The 22,090-nt window shown below is 39.0% G+C and overlaps 1 protein-coding gene across 2 annotated transcripts in view; it reads right to left on the bottom strand.

Annotated features, from left to right (window-relative positions):
- Positions 1 to 1,296: 1,296 nt before the first annotated feature.
- LOC126973219 (bromodomain and WD repeat-containing protein 1) overlaps positions 1,297 to 22,090 on the bottom strand; it is a 59,085-nt gene continuing 38,291 nt past the window's right edge. For both annotated transcript variants that reach the window (XM_050820404.1, XM_050820405.1), the window contains 18 exons: positions 21,017 to 21,104; positions 20,709 to 20,835; positions 19,548 to 19,673; positions 18,703 to 18,836; positions 18,298 to 18,385; positions 17,496 to 17,631; positions 16,093 to 16,244; positions 15,228 to 15,333; positions 14,650 to 14,784; positions 13,487 to 13,564; positions 12,364 to 12,446; positions 10,845 to 10,952; positions 10,037 to 10,116; positions 9,380 to 9,541; positions 8,435 to 8,498; positions 6,591 to 6,722; positions 5,081 to 5,135; positions 1,297 to 4,085 (listed from right to left, as the gene is read on the bottom strand). In XM_050820404.1, coding sequence (XP_050676361.1) covers positions 3,976 to 4,085; positions 5,081 to 5,135; positions 6,591 to 6,722; positions 8,435 to 8,498; positions 9,380 to 9,541; positions 10,037 to 10,116; positions 10,845 to 10,952; positions 12,364 to 12,446; positions 13,487 to 13,564; positions 14,650 to 14,784; positions 15,228 to 15,333; positions 16,093 to 16,244; positions 17,496 to 17,631; positions 18,298 to 18,385; positions 18,703 to 18,836; positions 19,548 to 19,673; positions 20,709 to 20,835; positions 21,017 to 21,104 — 1,964 coding nt within the window. In that variant the 3' untranslated portion in view covers positions 1,297 to 3,975. The remainder of the gene's footprint in view (positions 4,086 to 5,080; positions 5,136 to 6,590; positions 6,723 to 8,434; positions 8,499 to 9,379; positions 9,542 to 10,036; positions 10,117 to 10,844; positions 10,953 to 12,363; positions 12,447 to 13,486; positions 13,565 to 14,649; positions 14,785 to 15,227; positions 15,334 to 16,092; positions 16,245 to 17,495; positions 17,632 to 18,297; positions 18,386 to 18,702; positions 18,837 to 19,547; positions 19,674 to 20,708; positions 20,836 to 21,016; positions 21,105 to 22,090) is intronic.

The raw sequence follows: 22,090 nt of genomic DNA, 5'->3' as shown, positions 1-22,090 counted from the left end.
GGCAAAATACAGGCCTGTTGCTATCACCTTCCTGCATAATTAATAATAAATAAATAAAAAAATAATAAATAATTAACTGCCAGCTCTTGGTAAACCTAGAGGGTCACCAGTTGATCAACGACCGGCAGTAAGGCTTTCGCCATGGTCGGTCGATCTTCTGATACACATAGATGGGCGGCGGCTATCGAAATCAAGGTAGAACGCCTGGCAGTTAGAATGGTCATAGCGAAGGCCTTTGATAATGTATGGGACAAGGCGCTTCTCTCAAAACTTCCACCATTTGGGCTTCCCGAGAGATTATGCAAGTGGACCACTAGCTTCTTAACTGAGCGAGGCATACAGGTCTTTGTCGAGGGTTATTGCACGAACCCGAAGCCTTCACGGGCTGGAGTTCCCCAAGGCTCTGTCTATCTATGTATATGTCAATCTCCTACACTGTTTCTTCTGCATATCAATGATATGTTGGACACCTCCAACATAATAAAAACCTATTTGTCATACCACCGCTCTTCGACAACATCTCCCTTAAATCTGAATAGTGGGCCTCAAAATCTCAAGCGATTGCCAATTCCGTGGTCGTCTGGAGGGCAAAGCCAAATTGGCTTCGAAGAAGCTGGGCGTCATAAATAGACCACGGCAATCTATACATATACAACATCATTCACGGCAAGCCGGCCCACATTCTAGCGCTCTAAAAGCGCAGGTCCGGCCACATATGGAGTGTTGCTGTCATTTATGGACTGGTATCAGTACCCCAGTATCAGCTCGAACCATTTGACCGCGTTCAATATAGAGCTGCTCGATTTGTCGGGGACCCAGTGCTTTGTGAACGGTTAGATCACAGGGCGTTGCGTAGGGACGTCCGCGTCACTTCCTTGTGTCTTCCAATGCTATTTGGTGTCTTACCGTATTTATCATGGGGAGTGTTCCGAAGAGCTGTTTAAACTGATTCCTGCCACCAAATTCCATCTTCGCACGACACCTCACAAATTAGAATATAATTCCTACCATCTGGATGTTTGGCGTTGCTCCACATTGTGGTTTTCAAGAAATTTTCCTCCACGAACAACCAAACAGTGGAATGAGCTTCCTTGTGTTTTAGGGACGATACGACATGGGTACCTTTAAAAGCGCGTATAATACCGTTCTAAAAGGCCGACATCGCCCCTGTGATTCCTCAGGTGTTGCAAGAGGTCGGCGGTGATCACTTAATTACAGGTGATTCGTACGGTGGTTTGTCCTCCTCTTCCATAACAAAATAAATAAAACAGGAGAAAAAAAATCAAAACACCAACATTTAGAAAATATTATATTCGTTCAATTTTGGTTCAGTCGCCACTCTGGCATCACAATACATAACTACAAATACATCTACAAACTTACCGCAACATATTATATATATGTACAAACATTCGAGTTAAGTCTATAATCTATGGCGCCGATGTCAAGGCTGTCAAGGCGGGAAAGATAACTTAATACGAAAAATTTTTAAAAATCAGTTTTTGTAAGAAATGAACGTAAGGTTTGATACCTTTAAATTTGTTTATTCCATATCCTACTCCATGTAAATAGCAACAGCGTTACAGCCACACGCTGTAGATACAATAAATATGATCCTGTTTACTTTTTACAATTATTATAGTAACAACAATAATGACATTAATGAATATCTACTTAATTTGCGGTATTAATATTTTATTACAATTTTTTTTTCTTAAATTATCTTTTGAGTAATTGTGTTGCATCAGTTCTTTTAAAAATATACGATCTAGCTGTAAATATTGCATTAAAAAAGTGACATTCTTGAAGCTTCTTCTCACCAAAACTCTTAGTACAACGGGCAGCATTGACCAATAAGTGTAATTTATTGCATTTAATGAATAAATGAATTTCGATTGATGACAACTTACAACTATTGATAAATTAATATTCAATTATAAATCCATACGTAGCCTATCAGTCGATATTAAATTAATCTTATTATAGCTATTGCTATTCGCGTCCATCCGTCACAACACAAGTGACAACTGCCATGTTATGAACGGTAATTAAATAATTACCAAAAACCAAAATATATATAATAATATATACTAGCCATAATTTACTAACACTTACAATTAAGCACCCTATATACAAAACACGTAAGTACATGTTATACATGGTGTAATATTTCGGAAACACAAACTTCATATTATAATATTATTATTAATTAATTGATTGTCCCTGTATACTATTATTAATTGTTTATTATAATGTACGATAGGAATGTATACATGTCCAAATTACTAGCGGTCGAGCCCCGGTCTCACCAATGACACTACAAACTGCATATTTTTATCAGTGGGAGGGTCCTGAGCACAGATGCAGGCTGGTGTGTACCACAGCGGTACCCTTTTCTACGACAAACAGTAACATGCAAGCACTACTTGTGTTTCAGTATGATGGCCGCTGTATGTAGTGACTTTACTGCGCTAATATAACTTAACATTTTTATGTCTCAAATTAAACAGTCACAATGTTAGTAAACTTTAATTTTACAACTATTCTGGCCTCACACTAGGATTCCCTGTGTCGTGAGGTCCAGTGTCCCCTAGATTAATACAAAATAAAAATAACAGGAATTCGTGTGCGTGTGGGTTTAGAGAGAAAAGAAAATTGATAATGTTGGTATAATAATTAAAATTACTGATTTTTAGTTTAGTACATTTATAAGTTTTTCTTCTTTAAAACATTCGAACTTTACATTTTTACAACTGCGTTTAGTCTAATCTATAGAACTTATATTTTGTTTGTATAATTTATTGTACAGGTAAGGCCCCAAGAAACAATATGATCTTCGAGTATAGAGCGCGATTGCGATTGTGTTCAGAATTTTGGGTTCAATCAAGAATCCTATGCGGCACTGCATTGTGATGAGCAACACTATTGACGTGTTGCTTATTTCGTCTCATCATATTTTTTAAAATGAAGAACTGATAAATAAGTGCTTTAACGACAAGGTGTTTTCCCCAATACAAATAAACATGTTAGCAAATTACGAACGCATCGAACAGCTGTCAAAACCTTTTGGCTAAATTACAAATAAAGAATAAACGTTAACTAATAATAGGTAACTAAGCTAAATGTCAATTTAAATAAAAAACAAAATAAGTTGAATTTTACTATTTGAAAATTACAACAATTTTTTTTAAGGTTTGGCACTTTTGTCATTTCTAAGAAATTGTAGTTTATTGTTGACTTCAAAAATGTGATCTCCTATTTTTGAAAAATTAGCTGTTTGAATTTGAAAAACAAATATATATTTTTTTTTAGGGAAGAGGGGGAATAACTAGCATACAGTCACTTGATGGTAAGTGATCACCGCAGACCATACTCTCTTGTACTAGCGACATCTCAACAGCGTCGGAAAGACTTTATAAAACGACAAATAAACGTACAAATTAATTTGAAAACCGAAAACACATTCATACATAGTAGGGTAGGACCGAACCGGGGGCTCCAATTTCAGTATGTTTGTAGCGTCATTATTGCATCGACAACTTTGAGAGCTACATTAGGAAACAATGAAAATATATTAACAATAAATACAAGTCTTAGGAATACAAGCGAACATTTCACATTTGATTCTTCTTAAAATTACAACAAATAATCATTATCGAATTAATGTCACGATCAACATAAATATCGGTTGACTCACTCTATCACCTAACCAGACACTTGTCTGTCCCCACGCCGCCATAAAATCTCTTGCATCTGTCTGTCCCCAAGCCGTCATAAAATCTTTTACATCTGTTTGCCCACAAGCCGATTTAAAATCTATTAGATTAGACCGGCCCCACGCCATCATAATAATCTCAATACATGACCGACCCCAAGTCATCATAAAGTCACTAGATCTCGCCGACCCCCCGTAACATCAACAAAGAGGGTTGTTGAGACTTCCGCACAGTAAGTTCGCCCCGCGTGTTATTTGCGCTATTCCCTGAGCAGGCCGCGCGCCTTGGCCGTGAGTTTCCGGACGCGGCCCCGCGACGATATCGACACTGGCCCTGGACCGGAGGAACTGGACCCTGCAGGCGAGCCTCCTGAAGATGATGAAGACAATAATGGGTTCATGAAACACAATCTCTACTGTAGTGCATTAATTATTAACACGAAGTATTATAAAATTATGTCACCATCATATAAAAAAATGTTTACTAATACTTTAAAGGAAATATTTGCAATTCTTTATGACCACATTTTTATCCAAATGATAATTGCTTGAAATTAAATTTATGGAACCAACATGCTACTGTTAAGGTAACCGTACGATATCGTTTTGTTTTAGCTCGGCAACATATGTTGCAGTATATGTACATTTAATTCTGCTAGTTTACAGTTGATAGATATGATAGTTTACAGCTCAAACATTTTCTTATTAGGATGAATTTTATGGATATACTCGAAAACTATTTAGCAAAATATTTATTTTTATTATCTTAAACAGACATTAAACAATGTGGGCTAATTGTCTTCTTGTAAGCAGTATACCTGTATTGGAGTACAATAATTATTAAGATAATGTACATACAGACAGTGCTTACATAAACTAACTGAAAAAGTAAATAAATTTGGTTTGAAATGTATATCTGTTTCAGTATAGCGAATGCTTAATAATATCAAACAATTGTACATAATTTAAAAAAATAAACTAAGTTTGTCTAACTTATTAATTATAAGCCAAAAACTCCGTGATATATGCGTTATATAGAAGTTGTGAAGTGGAAGAGCGAGATTGATTGCTCTTTTAATAAATTAACACACGACTGTTTCAACTGATAATTATTTTGCCAGTGAATAATATACAATACAGAGCAGCTTGTGAGTAAGTAGGTACTACAGAGCATTGAATACGGTGGAAAAGATTATAATAGCTTCAACACCGATTTCAATAAAAAAAGTTTATAATATCTCGCACTATTATTATAATGCTGTATGTATTGATATTGTTTTTTTTATTTATTTATATTTTCTAGCGGTTCAGTCCTCATATTGATTTAAACCTGAAATAATGGACTTATATATGAGTAATACATACCGGTGTAGTTGTGATCAGCGTGTGGAGCTCCGGCCAGCCTGCTCGCTGCGCCCAGCTGAGACACAACAAACAACTTGATTATATCTCTACGACAGATACTCAATAGTAAAGTCTAATTCAAACATATGACACCGGCACATGAGATAGGTAAAACATTAGCGGAATAAAAATAAAGTATGGGTGCCTTGATGAAATATGTACTAGATTAAAAGTTTAAAAATGGGAAGTGAAATCTAAATAGGAATTTTCTAGAAGTGACATAATAGAAGTGCCGCAATAAACGTGTCGTATTACAGGTGACTTGTAGACCACCAGTAATTAGTGATGTAGTATTTATCGGAACAGCGGAGCTCAAATAACGCGTGGGTTTGGTGTCATTGTGAATATTTAATATGTATATTATTACCGCCTTATTCATAATAAAACGCTTATCAAAGGTAAACCTATATAAGTTAAAACGTATTTTAAGACTGTCGAACCTTCAATAAAATTCCTTATTCATAATCGTTTGATAGACCTCCGATAACTAATAAGTCTCTAAAGTACGGAATGTTGCCATTCCTTAAAAAAAACCCGAAGAACTGCATATGGAAGCTTTTAAATTTAAAAAATCTTTTAAATTTTCAATGGCTTATCAGTTGTCAAAAGTCGATGTCGTATTAAATTCAAAAATCAAATTTATTTATTTATTGGTTCCCAAATAACATACAAGTATTAATGATTACAAAATAACGCTAGTTTAAGTAAACCATGATTAACATATACGTCAATTAAATGGAAGCACTAATGATGGCGTGATATTTAACTTAGATAAATGTAGAGTTATATAAGACAATAGGTAATTTTATGTTAGAATAATAAAAATATTCATATAGTTAAAACACACAAACTAAAATTATATCCTAAATATTATAAGTATAACATACAATAAGCCAAAACATCTCAATGACGGTGTATTCGCTGCACAGTACTTGAGGTACTCCAGATGGAATCAAAATGGCGTCAGAAAAAAAAGCCGTTGATAGCTACAATTTTTGTTTTGTCGATTTTTAATATATGACTACTATATACGAATAAAAAGTACTGTGTATACCACATTCCATTATATTTTTAAGTAAGAGCTCGTGGTTGACCTAATCAAACGCTTTTTGAAAGTCTGTGTAAATAGCATAATCATCGATGATCTCAAATAGATAGTCAATATAATATTCAGTTAGGTTACATGTTGTTGATTTACATGATACAAAGCCGTGTTGTTCAGGAATCAGTATAGGCGTTCAACGGCGTATAACGTGTTCAAATATTAAAGCAAAGCAATTAAGTATACAAATTGTTATGTACTTACGAGCATCTGTCTTTTCACCAGATTTGTGTACAGGAATTACATGAGCAATTATTTTAAGTATCGAGCCTAGTCTGGCACGTCAGTAAATAAACGGTACAGAGATAAACCTTCTTCAAAAAACGTTAATGTTAACCCGATATGTCTCGTGCTGCTGTCGGTACTCACGTGCTGGTGCTGTCGGCGGCGGACCAGCGCTGCGCACGGCAGTCGCTTGCTGATGGCGGCGATGGAGTCGTCCTCGCTGTCCTCGTTGTACTGCCGCGGGCTGCGGCGCCGGCGCAGAGACACGCCGCCGCTCTGCACACAAACCATGTTCATACAATCAAATCAAAATCATTTCATTGATCTTTTTTTATATAAGAGGGAGCAAACGGGCAAGAGGCTCACGGAATACTAAGTAGTTAGCGGTGAGGTAACCGCTCATGAACATCCGCAAGAACAGATGTCAAGAGATGCGTTGCCGGCCTTCAAGGTGTACGCTATTTTTTTGAAGGTGCCTAAGTCGTATTGGTTCGGGAAAACAATAGCCGGTAATTGATTCCGCAAAGCTGCGCGAGACAAGGATTTCCTTGCAAGACGCGCGGTTGTGGAATACCAGATGGCAACGTGATGCGGATATTTTGCACGTAATGTCCGGTGGTGGAATTCACTTGAATGAACCCGAATATCTCCTCTGAGCACTCCCCATAATAAATGCGGTAATAGATGCAGACCAAAAAATCAAGCTGATCAGAGATGACTTGTTCGTCGATGATTCGAGCCGCTCTTCGTTGCATGCGGTCAAATGGAAGTTGCTAGTACTGGGGAGCACACGCCCAGAGGTGAGAACAGCGGGCCTACCATGAACTGTTATTGATTCAATTGACGACCTAAAATGAACTTGCTTTGCTATTTCATACCAAGACGTCATTAGAGCTATACAATTTAGGTTGACGTCAATTCAAGTCAGAAATTGAATCGCAAACTGTCTTAGTTCCTTCATTAAATCGTACCATGAGGTAATATTTCAACCTAAACTGGATAACTTATGTGTCAAAATGAGCGATTCAAAAAGTTACTTCTTTCTTTGCGGAAAGTGAATCGTTTAGTTAATACCTTTTAAAAAATAATGAAGACAAACTTAAAACAAAAAGGAATTGATGAAAGATGAGATGAGAATACAGTAAGGCTCCTAGGTATGTAATGTATATGTAAAAAAATGTAATATGTGCTCCTGTCAAATCAAACATGAATGGAGGTACGTTCATAACTCGTTTTAATCAGTTTATTTTACGAAAACACCCGAGCAAACCTTTAATTTGTTATACAAAGACCTATTTAATATATATTACGATTATTTAATAAGTACTAAAAGGGCTTAATTGTTTATAATTTGACGCTATAAGGCGCAATTTTAAAATGTATTTGAAATTTAAAACTTCTACGCAAAAAATCGCTAAAATCATATCATTATAGGTTTTCGAAACGCAACGCATATGGTTCAAGTAAGAGAGATAGACTTATGTAACGACTGTAAAGCGTCATCCCTTTTTCACACCGCGTACCAAATTTATTTCGTTCATTCTTCCTTAAACGATTCAAACGTCATTCGGTTATAGGCACTTCATGGTACGAATCTTAGCGATTCAGTCTAGGTACCTAAACTGAACTGCATCGGAATTGAATCGCTAATTAAAAGTTAATGGTAAGCCTTCAGTACTTCATGTGAGGCCATACTTGCGCTTTATATAATTGCAGGCGATGGCTTGTAGTGAAGTACTGTTGACACGGAGTCGATGAATGTTGCAGTAAAAATGGCAATCACTTGTTTAAAAGACATAAAGCGCACTTTAATTATTAAAATTAAAACTCATTTCTTAACTTCAGGAAATACGGTATAGCCATCGCCCCTTCAACCTTTTTTTAGGGCACGGAAGGATAAATGAACAAACCTTGTACTGCTTACATCAGTTTGTTTGTCGGCTCAAGGGTCAATATTTTATCAGCAGTAAGCAATGTAGTCAACTCACCCTGGAGGACGCAGGTTGTGTTCTGCTGGACGGTCCGGCTTCATGGTCGTCATCTTGCCGTTGTCTGTTCACCAACAAAGGTTTCATTAGTTACGGAAAGAATGCAAAAACATTGTATCTTAGATCATTTATAGTTCTAGATAGACTGTGACAGCTGTGAAAAAGTCGGAAAAAATGTAGTTGACCTCTATTTTCAGCAATGCATGCATTGCTGAAAATAGCTTGCTTTTTATGAGCGTATTAAATAGACTTTGAACATTACTGCCACGAAATAAGGTGTTAATTTGAATGAATGTTTTAATGTTATATGTACATCTGTTAATGTTCAAAATATAAATACGTATACACAATGCTACTCAGACAGATAGGGTAATTGTGAGTCTAATTGATTATTATGGTCAGTTAAAGTATTGTGAGTAATATCTGTTAAAATCCGTCTTGCTGTTCGTCACAGCTTAGACCAAAATAAGATGTGAGATAATCTGGTGTGATCCTGTGGAAATATTGATACACTTTATATTAAGTGTACCATGAATTATAATGGGCCATGGAATTATAATGTTAAAAAAATATAGTGTTGTCAGGATCTTCTTGGTCTGGCCTATTCCCATTTTATATTTACATTCTATGTTTGAGCCGGCCCTCCGTATCATGTGTCTCCAGGTGCCTCGGTCCTGGGTCGTCTTTTTGTTTATGTTGGCTTCTTTCAGGTTCTTATTTACTATAGACATCCATGTGATTCGGGGTCTTCCTCGTCCTCGAGGTTTAGTTACTATATCTAACACTTTTCTGCTCATGTGGTTGTATGGTCGCCTCATAACGTGTCCGTACCACCGCAGACGGCTCTCCTGCAGTTTATCTGCGATAGGTCTTACTTTAAAGGTGCCTCTTATGTGGATGTTTCCGACCTGTTCCAGCCTTGTTACACATTGACTGTAAAGTGACCTGTAAAGGTTGAGCGGCGTCTCATCGTCGCTGGAGTAGGCGGCGGGGCGGTAGGAGCGGTCGGACTCGTAGCGGCCCCGCGCCGTGTCCGTGTCGTAGCCGGAGCGGGAGCGGGAGCCCGACGTGGACGACCACGAGCCGTCCGTGACGCGCTCCCGGCTCCTGACATGCACAAACATTACACTGACAAACACGTATAATAAGGACTTTTACTTTTCTTAAAATGCCGGTATCAACATTATTATTGGAATGGCATTATGAAAGCCTTTGATTTATGATATGACAGTACAATATATATAATAATTGACAATTTTTATTACAAATTGCCTGTACTATGGTTGCAAGACAGTGATATACTTTATATGATACACACAGCTATTATTACTTAATAATAATAACATTATAATCAAAATCAAACTAAAACAAAATCTTTCGTATTTTCTATGTGCTTGTCTATTGCAAGGGTAGCAATAAGTCACTGTAATATTAATTCACTGTCATTGTCAGTAATTTTAACTATGATTAACAGCTGAATTCTATCATGTATTTTTATTCTTTTATACGATCATGTGTGATGTCCTACACAAGTAATAACAGTATATCTTAATTTATGTAGCTTCTGTATGTTGAGTAGTAAGCCAGTCAGACGACACTCACCGCTTAACGGGTGGCAGGTGCGCGACATGGCCCACGCTGCCGCTGGAGCTACGTAGCCTCCGTCTCTTCCTCGCTCGCTTCTGACAACACGAATGTAACATTTAAAATACCAGTGGGAGGCTCCTTTGCACAGGAAGCCGGTCAGATTATGGGTACCACAACGGCGCCTTTTTCTGTCTTTCTGAAGGGCACCGTAGCTAGTGAAATTACTGGGCATACGACTTAGCATCTTCTGTCTCAAGATGAGGAGCGCAATTGTAGTACCGCTCAGATTTTTTCGGGTTCTTCTTGAATCCTGAGCGGCACCGCATTTTAATGGGCAGGGCGTATCAAGTACCATCATCTGAACGTCCTGCTCGTCTCGTCCCTCATTGTTATAAAAACTAACACTAGCCACCACTTACATCGTTCGCATTAAATCATGCTCATGCACAAATAACGAAATACACACGTTCTCTCCTCGATCACTACGTAGGTAGGTACAAACGACGTGTAGTCTAAGGGAACCAGAATAAAGGTATCCGAGAATAGCTGTAATTTATAATTATTACAATTTTTAAATGAATAATAGAAATAAAGTGCACAGCATTTAATTAAATTAATAGGGAAACATTACAGTATGTAAAGTGAAAATATATGATTTCATTTACGAGCCAAACGTACACGTCATACGCCTTGCCCATTATAGTGCAGTGCCGCTCCGGATTATTGATTGAACCCAAAATTATTAACGGCAACACGACTCCGCTCATCATTTTGAGACATAAGGTGTTGACAATTTTTTATGTTAACATTACGACTCAAGTACCTTTATGCTTCCGTTCGTGTGGTGCGAGTTGGAGTTGCTGCGCCTCGAGGTGACCACCTCCTCGTACGTCACCTCCACCTCGTCCTCCGCCAGCTCCTCCTCCACGATCTGAAAGTAACGCACATTATTATGCTAATCTGATAAGACAGCAGCCATTCTTATTAACGCCCAGTTTAAGTTTAAGTTTAAATTTAAGTATGTTACAGGTAGCGATATAATAAAAATCTTCAAATTAATTAACCTAAAAAATACAAAAGACCTATGGGGCCATTCGACTAATATTGTTAAATACATACTTGACATTATAGCACCTGAATTAGCAATAATATTTAATGAATGCATAGATGAGGGTGTGTTCCCTGACCTCATGAAATACAGCAAAGTTATACCTTTGTTTAAATCGGGCAGTTCTTTTGACCCTGCTAATTTCAGACCTATTTCAGTGCTGCCTGTTTTTAGTAAAATTTTTGAAAAACTTTTGCTTCAACAGCTACAAATGCATTTTTGTAAATTAATGAACAAAAATCAGTTTGGTTTCACTAGGGGTTTATCAACAATTAATGCGGGTACTAGACTCATTGAGCACATCTTTGACGCCTGGGAAGAGTCACAGGATGCATTGGGCATTTTTTGTGATTTGTCAAAAGCATTTGACTGCGTCCACCATGAAACTTTACTCCTAAAACTAAAGCATTATGGAGTGAAAAATAGAGCCCTAAATCTGTTAAAATCATATTTAAGCGAAAGAGTTCAGATAGTCGATGTAAATGGCAAACGGTCTTCGGGTAAACCTGTACGAATAGGTGTTCCACAGGGTTCTATTCTCGGTCCTTTCTTGTTTCTTATATGTATTAACGATCTACCGTTTGTGGTAGATGATAGCCATGAGATTGTATTGTTTGCTGATGATACTTCACTTATTTTTAAAGTGAAACGACGTGCGGATATTGATGACGAGGTAAGCAATGCACTCTCAAAGATAGTGCGTTGGTTTGAGACGAATAATCTGCACTTAAACAGTAAAAAAACAAAGTGTTTACGGTTCATTACACCAAACACAGCGGAGGTACAAACAAACGTACTTATAAATGACCAGAGATTGGAATTGTGGACACTACGGTCTTCCTGGGTATCACGTTAGATAAGAGATCATTACAAAAACCTCAACAAATTATTTATCAAGTAAAACAATTTTTTACAGAGGGTTTAAAAAAAAAATAATAATTATAATAGACAAAAACCATATATTTCAACCACACATACATTACATACGTATACTAACCCTAAAGAAATACATTAAAATGATATACCTGAGAAATGTAGTTCTTCCAAAATCATAAAAAAACCAGCGATACCATATCTCTACCTGTCACGGTTGACTCAGAGTAACCATTTCATTAAAACGAATTAAAAATTGCGTTATCCGTAACTAAATAAATAAGTTTGTTTTTTTGGATATTAAATGAGAATAGAGAATAAAAAATGTTTGAGATGATATCAAATTAAAACCAGAGTTCACCTGTATCCGGGAGTGGTCGCTGTCAGACGATGAGAGTCTGTCGTCGGACGCCGAGTGCGACACGCCGTTCGTGACCGCGTGCACTGAAATATTGATCGATAATTACTATTGCATCATTATCTAAGTAACATTATTAACAGCCGACAGAAACAGACATACTCTGTAAAGTAACAAAAATTGTCAGATGTAGAGACTGTTGATACAAGTGAAAAATTAGAACTTTTAGTATTAAAATAAATCAATCGAATTATTAATTTTTCAATTTATTTTTAAAACTTAATTTCAATAAAACCAAACAAAATCACTATTTATTCAATTCACAGTATATCTATTCAATTTCACGTATAAGATATACACAGCACCAATGTTGCACAATATGTCAGCCGTATAGCTACAGATATACTGCTATAAGAATTTCGGTGAACTCACGAGATTTCACTCATCAAAAAGGGTCTATAAATATTTATATTTAGTTTTTGATTATTTATTTATCGCGTGCGCCAGTGCGCCAATAATAACCCAGTGAACTCATATGAGTTCACTGGGTTAATTTTATAAAATCAAAATGGCGTCATCGAATTAAATCTTTTAACTCTAGCAATTATTTACTTTATTTTTTTATGTACAACTTTCTCAAATGAGTATCTGATATCTGTATTTGGTTATAATTCAATCTAATTCTTAAATTATATTATAAAAATGGAAATAATCTGACTAATCTATTTTTTTCTAATGTTTTTTGTTTAAGTTAAAAAGCCCAATACTTGCACATAATGCATTAGCATAATACAAGCCTGTAAGTGAGGTATACAATTTCTATCATAGATTTTTAGGAGCTTTAGAATAAGGATTGATATTGTATACAACATTGGCTTCCTATTTAATAAATAAATATTTGGTGTGAGATTATTCTTGGCACCTTGAGATATAATGCGTTCAGTTTTGCCCTGTGCTTCTCTGGGGCATAAAAATAATAGGGACGTCCCAGGCCCAAAGGTGTCGTAAGATTACTGTGTTTCGGTCTGAATGGCGCCAAGAACTAGCTAACTAGCTAGACATGGATGTGTGTAAGCCATAATTGGAGAGAACTCTAGGACGACCGCATCTCGTGCGTAATACTCACGCGGCGGAACCGTGCTGGTAGCGGCGGAGGTGGCAGCCACCACTGCACCGTTCTTACTCTTCTTGCCGATACCTTTACCTGAATAAAATAAGTTTATTTCTTTAACAATAAGTACTTAAAGACTAGGGCAGGTGTCAGTAAGTGTAAAAAAAGTATCGATAAACTAGAATTGTGCTATTAATTATTTTCGTCATTTTGAATTCAGTTTACCGCGAGCTTCCGCAATACGTGTGCGCGATTGTTTCAAGTGATTGGCTGTATTTATAGATTTAAATTTCTAAAAGTTTGAGTGAAATGTTTAAATCAATTTTCATTTCTTCGTTAATTGTTAAGAGCTTGTTTACGAGTGAGAAGTAACAGCCGATTTGCTACTTGTGTGCTACCATGTGTAACAGACTGTTTTCTTTTTCGAATTCAATTTTTATATTTATTTTCTTTGAAAAGTTCACATTTATAATTTAGGGATTTTATTGAAATAATTAATTTAACTATTCTTCAGTGGACCAGTATGATTTGTATTTTATCCATACATACAGTATGTATTATCTGTAGATCTCTATTTTAAGCAAAGTGATGTTCTTTTTTTTAAATAAAATATAAATTTTCACTTTAATTTCTTCATTTGTTCGTATTACCGTCATTTTACACCTCAATGTATGGAGCGGTGCAAACATACGTAGTTATGCAATATGTATACAAATTTATAAGGTCTATACTGTTTTTCGTATTTGCACAGGACGGTGTCCTTCGAGTCGGTTATTAAATAAATAGTTTCTTATTGTAAAGATAACTTTTACCTTAAATTAAACTTCGTTATCAACAACTTTTTCAGTAAAGTAATTATAAAAGTGACCTTCCGTTCTTATTTGAATTGTAAGTTATTAAAAAGGACATTTTGATGTTGTTTCGTCATAAAGACAGGACGGGTGAAAGTATACTCAAGTGATGTGTAGCTCGTGATCAACATGAGCCAAAGTTAAAGCGATATTTGTTCTGCTACGTGGTGCGTAAGCACTTATTTATGATGTCAATTGCATAATCTTTAAAAAACCATAAGCAATTTGAAAAATCATTAAAACCTGCATCCGTCATCCACATCTCTCAAATATAAACACACAGTACAAGTGAACGAAGTTCTCCTGCTGGTGAGTGGAGTGGTGTACCTTTGGAGTGAGAGTTGAGCGGCGCGTCGCTGTCCCAGGAGTCGGCGCGGCGCCGGGTGAGCGGCGCCTCGTCGGAGCTGGAGCCCCAGTCCGTGTTCCTGCTGCTGCGGCCGCGCTCCACGCCGTTGCTCAAACCTGCAACAACACGTGGGCCGTATTTATTGACACGTCACACATCATATCTTGATTGCGTAGGTAGGCATATGCGTGTTAAATTCTATACGGGCGTGCTTGACTGCGTGTATTTGTACATGATTGCGTGTGTACGAAATAGTTTGTATATACAATTCAAATTTGAAAAATAAAATTTTATGAACGATGCAGGGACGAACCCATGACCTCTCGCGTTCCGTGCGAGTGACGTATCGTCATAAAATCTTGTATGCGTTGTTCAACTCTCAGGTTGTGGCATCATCTACAAGATCTACTTTACACATGATAACCTGCTCGATCCCAATATTTGCATATTAAAAAATTGACGTGAGATATCGCTCTTGTAAATCTAAAATTTTATTTGTGTATTAATCCTAAAAATGAGGGAACAACAAATTGTTTAGCCTGTGTACGGGCGTGTTCACCTGGCGCGGCGCGGCGTGGTCGGCGGTGTCGGCGGTCGGCCGCCAGCCGCAGGCGCGACCACAGCGCCTCGAACAACGACGACAGACGCACCGTCATCGAGTATATCTGACGGTAAACAAACGACATTTTTATAAATCTAAATCATACGTTTTTTTATCATTTAGATTAAACAATGAGAGTTATAAGATATGAAAATATAATGCATTTCACCATTTATTATCACTTCGGAAAAGTAGAAAAAATTAACTTAATGAGTAGACGTGGCAAAACACTCTTTTAAATCAATATTTATCGCTTCATCATTTTACAGATATTTTAAACACATTACATAATATTATGTAAAATTTTGCAGTAATATACTCAAAAGTCATTGAGTACAGTGAATGTGTCGATACACTTTATAAACAATCTGTAAATAAATCAAGGTAGGATGAATCACGCTCAAAACAGTATGAAGCAAAACTTTGCCTACGCGTGTATTAAACAGTATTTTTGTTTAATTGTATTTCGACTGCGCTTTGAATACAACGCCACGCAATAACAAAGTGTTTAGTGAAAAATTACAGTATATCCAAACTCAAAAAGGATTATTTGTCATTTTTCAGTGAAATGCCCCTCTGAATTAATAAAATTGTGTAACTAACTTGACGTCTTTATCATTTTGCTAAATAATTACTCTTCAATTACTAAAACAAAATGTCTCGTGTTCGCGTCCGTCTCGCGCGTGACGCAGTCTCCCTACTTCTCTTGAGCGTATACATTAGACTTTGAACATTACAGCCACGAAATAGGGTGTTAATTTGAATGAATGTTGTTTGCGGCCGTTCTTCTCACGCCACCCGGACGTTGTCTGACTGCCCTCACCCTGCTGCGCTTGTTGGTGTTGTACAGACGGCTGTTGGAGAACACGAGGCGCACGTCGGCGGCCAGGTCGCGGGCGCTGCCGTAGCCGCCGGCCGCCAGGCGCGCGGCCACGGCGCCCAGGTCCATGGGCCGCGCCACCAGCGACGAGTAGTCTGCGACCACACGCTCACATCACTACTACTTATTACTAGAGACCGGATTTCATGAAAATGCATATTTAGTACCTTTTCAGCGTTAGTTGCATATTTTAGAAAAAAAATAAGTATTCATATTTACGTTAGATCTCGCTCATCGTTCGAGGCTTTTCATAGTAAGCCCAAACATTGCACTCAAACCATAATTCTGCCTAGTAACCTCAGTAGACGTAGAACGCTCCTTTTCAGCTTTTACACACTTTTAAAGGTAAATCTCTTAAATTTCATTGTTACCTATGTAGGTATATCGTGTAATAATTTTTTTTACCAATAAGATTGTCAGTACAAGCCTCTATCAAATAAAATTATTAAAAAATATGACTTTTTATTTTATCTTGTTTAATTGTATGCATATTTTGGCCCTTTTTACGGATTTTCGTGCTTTTTACTTGCATATTTGCATGCATAATTTGGGCATTTTTTGTAGCATATAATCCGGTCTCTACTTATTACAATGAATCGACGCTCACCTACACACATGTGCTGTCCGAATATAGAACAAATAATTATTTTAATATTTTGGTTTAGTTCGATTAGCGATTCCCCCTGATTAGCAATCTTACTGTGTAAGGTCTGTGGCGACCAGTTCACTCACAGCGGCGACCCTTCATTAAATCCGCTCATTTATATCATTACTTAAGCAGCAATTAAATAAAGTCACAGTGAAATCTATCCCAGCTATTTAATATCAAGTATCGACCTCATTGGACTCTAATAAGCTTGAATTCAAGGCGTCATGCAGCTAGAGCTATTTTCAGCATTTAATAGACATACAAAACATTTATAGAATATTTATTTAACTTCTATTTATTGCCAGCTTGAAAAAACATTTATCTGACTTTAACATTCTGCTGACTCAAAGTAACATTCTACTTGACTTCAATTTATTGTAAGCTGGAAAGGACATTTACCTCACTTCAATTTATTGCCAACTTGAAAGAATATTTATCTGACTTCAATTCATTACAAAATTGTAAGATCATTTTTTTGATTACATTTTATTGCTAGCTTGAAGGAACATTTATTTGTTTAAGAATCATACTGTGGAATAAGCTTCTTAGAACAACAAACAAAGCGCGTACACCTTCCTCAAGAGCCAGCAACGCTCCTTTGATTACTTTGTTGATGCAAGAGAATGTGGGCGGCGGTGATCACTTAACATTACAAATTTCTCCACTTCTTCCATTTGATATTGTGCCCAGAACGTACCAGGCGCCTGCGTGGGCGACACGGGCCGCTTGAAGGGCTCCGCGTCGGCCGAGGCCATCAGCTCCCGCAGCAGTGTGGCGCACTGCTCCCTCCAGCCCGGACCTGACTCCCGCAAGCTTTCACGTTTGCGTCGCTGCTGCAACGTTATAAAAACAAGAGTGTGTTAACATACTCAAGAGCCGATGCATAAGGTGAAGACAAGTAACTATCAGAAAAGTCGCAAGTTTTTTAAACACCAAGATATTTGGATATTACAGGATAAAGGAAACAATGGACGTAGGGAATTCGTTACAACGTTTTCTTTGATAAGTGATACGCCCGGCCCATTGTAAAGCAGTGCCGCTCAGGGTTCTCGATTGAACCCAATATTCTGAACGGCATCACAAATTACGCTCGTCACTTTAAGACAAGATGTTAAGTCTCATTAGCTCCATATTGCCACTCGCTACGGCGCCCTTCAAACAGAAACAGAATAAAATGATTTTTTTCTGGTTAATACCAATACTACTTTACGACATAAACACGCAATTGTGGTACATAAAACTGATATCAAAGTTGATATATTTTCAATAATAAAAGCAATCACTTAATTTTAACTTGAAAAATTTTTGACATTAGATACATAGTGATGAAATATGGATATTTTAAAAAGTATGCAAAAAATCTAGTTTAATAATTGACTTGTAAGATATGAAAGCAATTGCTTGCTAGCCGTCGCGCAATAAGCACCGAGTGCGTTGATGCTCTTAAATAAAATGCAGCGGGCACACTGTGTGAAGGATATTGATACAACATGGCACACCTTCTCCTGCAAGGGCTCGTCGTCGGAGGAGTGGTATGCCGCAGCCAGTTCGTGGTATTTGCTCACCACGTCTATCGTCCTCCACTCACTGGAAAACGAAACATTTTTTTAAGATCAAAGTGGTAAGTAAAAATGTTAAAATTATAAATCTCCAGTTAGATGGTGATTGATAAAGTATTGAGTGACTTTCATTTTTTTACATATGTGGTCTCATAAGTTATTTTGTCATCAAAAGCGAGAGTAATAGCATGACACGTACAGATAATTTGCCACCCATTTCAGTACCCCTATAAATAGGTAACATATTCAGAAAATAGTGATTTCGTGACCACTCCTAGCAGTTATTTCGGCTCGCAGGACCAACAATTAACACACTTTTCTCTGCTCTTGACAAGATTGGCTCACCTGATGATGGAGAGCAGCAGGTCGGTGACAAGGCGCGCACGACGCACAATAGGCGAGTGCGGCTCGTTGAATTGCTCGGCGTTGCTAGCGAGGTAGCGCGCATCGAACTGCGCCGCGGCGGGCCGTCGGTAGAACTGGAAGCGTTCTGTGTTAACTAAGTCTAATAGTCTTTGAGTCTCGCAACGATATACTTAAAAATACTAGCCGTTTGGCACCAATTCCGAGTGCACGTCTAACCTGTACCGTATTCTTCTTTTATTTCAACTTGAACCGTCCCAACTAAATCCGTCATAAAACTGACGAATTTACAGCTAATGGTTTACAAGAGACGACGTCTTTATCAGTTCTTGAGATCACGCCTAGAGTATCGCGTATACATATTCGGTGCATATAATATAGCGTTCGGCATTGGTATTAACGGTATTATTGGTAACGAACGTTGAAGGCGTTGGAGTTGTTGTCGCCAGCGAAACACACACGATCGGTAAATTTAGTAACTATAATCTTTCCCTTCATTATTCAAACGCACTTCGAAATAAGATGCAACGAGTTAATGACTTATGTGAGGTAGATCAATAATATATTATTTCCTTACATACACAACTCGGTTTGCAATATTAAATCTCTCATAAGTTCTCATACGGAGCACAACCCATGCGCCCCTCTTTTCCCACCGCCGGCTCTCCTCAAGGTCAGTTAGAGTTTACCTGTTTACGCTGAAAAGACTATTTTTAACTGTCAGCTATAGTCAATTCGAATAAGAGACAATTTTTTATAATTATTTTGCCAAGCAATAAAATTAAACAAAGTGATAACAACAAGTGTTGGTGTGTGGCAGAACTCACCTGGTTCTCGAACCTAGCGCGGATGGTGGCCAGGTCGACCGGGTACGGCACCACCATCGCGTACGAGGGGTACTGCTGCAGGTCCACCGGCGCCACGAACGGCTCCGCCACCGCCAGGGTCATCACCTGCTCGGGAAACAGATTATCTGTTACGACCATCGATCTTAGTAAAGAACGAACGCACATGCCGCAAACCCACGCAACCAATAGCGACTGTTTAAAAAATGTTGTGTGATTATCACTTGACCAATAAGAATTCAGTATGCCACGCCTGCTCACTTCAGTTGATTAAATGAATTGTTTGCATATAGCGAATATATAGGTATACGGAGTGTACTATTTATTTATTTATTCATTCGGTTCACCAACAGATTATACACTAATACTAGTTCATAAAAATAACAAAATAAGTATTGATTCTGGGTACTGGATTCTTTTAATTCTTTTGATAGGATCCTTATAGAGTGGATTCCAAACAGCTCCGGTATATGTCTATGGTCCATGTACCTGCGAGATGTGTCCGGCGATGGCGCGGCAGGCGCCCGGCGGCCACTCGTGCGTCTCGCTGCGGCACAGCACCGCCTCCAGCTCCGGTATATGTCTATGGTCCATGTACCTGCGAGATGTGTCCGGCGATGGCGCGGCAGGCGCCCGGCGGCCACTCGTGCGTCTCGCTGCGGCACAGCACCGCCTCCAGCTCCGGTATATGTCTATGGTCCATGTACCTGCGAGATGTGCCCGGCGATGGCGCGGCAGGCGCCCGGCGGCCACTCGTGCGTCTCGCTGCGGCACAGCACCGCCTCCAGCTCCGGTATATGTCTATGGTCCATGTACCTGCGAGATGTGTCCGGCGATGGCGCGGCAGGCGCCCGGCGGCCACTCGTGCGTCTCGCTGCGGCACAGCACCGCCTCCAGCTCCGGTATATGTCTATGGTCCATGTACCTGCGAGATGTGTCCGGCGATGGCGCGGCAGGCGCCCGGCGGCCACTCGTGCGTCTCGCTGCGGCACAGCACCGCCTCCAGCTCCGGTATATGTCTATGGTCCATGTACCTGCGAGATGTGTCCGGCGATGGCGCGGCAGGCGCCCGGCGGCCACTCGTGCGTCTCGCTGCGGCACAGCACCGCCTCCAGCTCCGGTATATGTCTATGGTCCATGTACCTGCGAGATGTGTCCGGCGATGGCGCGGCAGGCGCCCGGCGGCCACTCGTGCGTCTCGCTGCGGCACAGCACCGCCTCCAGCTCGTGGGCCAGAACGGGCACCGCGCCGCCCGGCTCCGACGGCAGTCTGTCACATAATATCGATTCATAATCTGTTTATGGGCACGTGACTGGATTTCGAAGAGATCGAGATTATGGGCATATAACGGTCAGACTGAGGTCTGGTCCGAGTGGTTATGGCAACAAATAGATATAAGAGAATTGATACATGTACTTCCACAAATGTACCGATAAAGAAAGAAACTCACCGCTCCGGGTCGAGTGGTTCCAAATCCCATGGCGACAGTCTCTCAACTTCACCATTGTCCCAGCGCACACGCAGAGACAGAAAATTTGCTGTAACAAATAAAATACACCTTTTACATTTGGCTTCGTAGAATCTTTTTTTATATATATAGGAGCCATAAAGTATGTTGTTTTATCTCGACCGAGGTGTAACATCAACAATTTTTATGGAAGTAGGCCAAGCGAGCGGACGGGTGCGTACGCCATAGTGACTGACCACTAGAAAAGTACCACCCCATCTCATCCCCTGGGTGGCCTAAGAGGTGACTAAGGGATACAAAGAACGGAGGATGGGCAGCATTATCTTTTAAAGAGAGCACCACCATCAACTACGATCGCCAACCCGCCTGCCAAGCGTGGTAATTACGTCATCCCCCCTACCTCCTTTGGGGAGTAGAGGGGGGGCCTTTTGTCCAGCAGTGGACGTCTTCTAGCTGAAATGAATGTGTGACCATCATTGCCCATACTATCTCACAACAAAGAATTGACAGGAGCGTTTTAGGCTGTTAGGTAAGAGTATACTCTTTTTTGAAGGTAGTCATGTTGTAACGAATTGGAAACACCTCGCAAAGAAAGCTCAATTAGAAACTTTCTTCGAAACCGCACTATGCGATCTAAGTGCCTTAAGAAACGTAAAGGGGTACTTACTATGAGCACATCTATGGAATGAGCTTCTTTCACTTACGCGAGTTTCGCAGAGGAGAGTTTCTTGCACCGCTTTTTCTCTATCAGAGCGCTATTTGTTTCCGAAGCGGTGGTAGTGTTAGAAATCACATCAAAAAGAATTTTTTAAGAATGAATTTTGAGAAAATAAATACCATTAACGCGACGTTACGATATAAGTAACTTAAAAAAAGCGCGAACACTTTATTAATAGGCCGGCAACGCTCCTGTGGTGTTGAAGGAGTGTGTGGGCGGCGATCCTTGCGCTCGTTTCTTTCATAAAACCAACCATTACCAACCCATGATGTCAAAGACATTATATTTACGGGACATGCCTCCGTCTTAGTCACGTCACGTGGAAACCGAAAAACCGC

Source organism: Leptidea sinapis, chromosome 29 (genome assembly GCF_905404315.1).
Source record: "Leptidea sinapis chromosome 29, ilLepSina1.1, whole genome shotgun sequence".
In the NCBI taxonomy this organism is placed as follows: domain Eukaryota; kingdom Metazoa; phylum Arthropoda; class Insecta; order Lepidoptera; family Pieridae; genus Leptidea; species Leptidea sinapis.
This window is presented reverse-complemented; position numbering and strand designations above follow the sequence as displayed.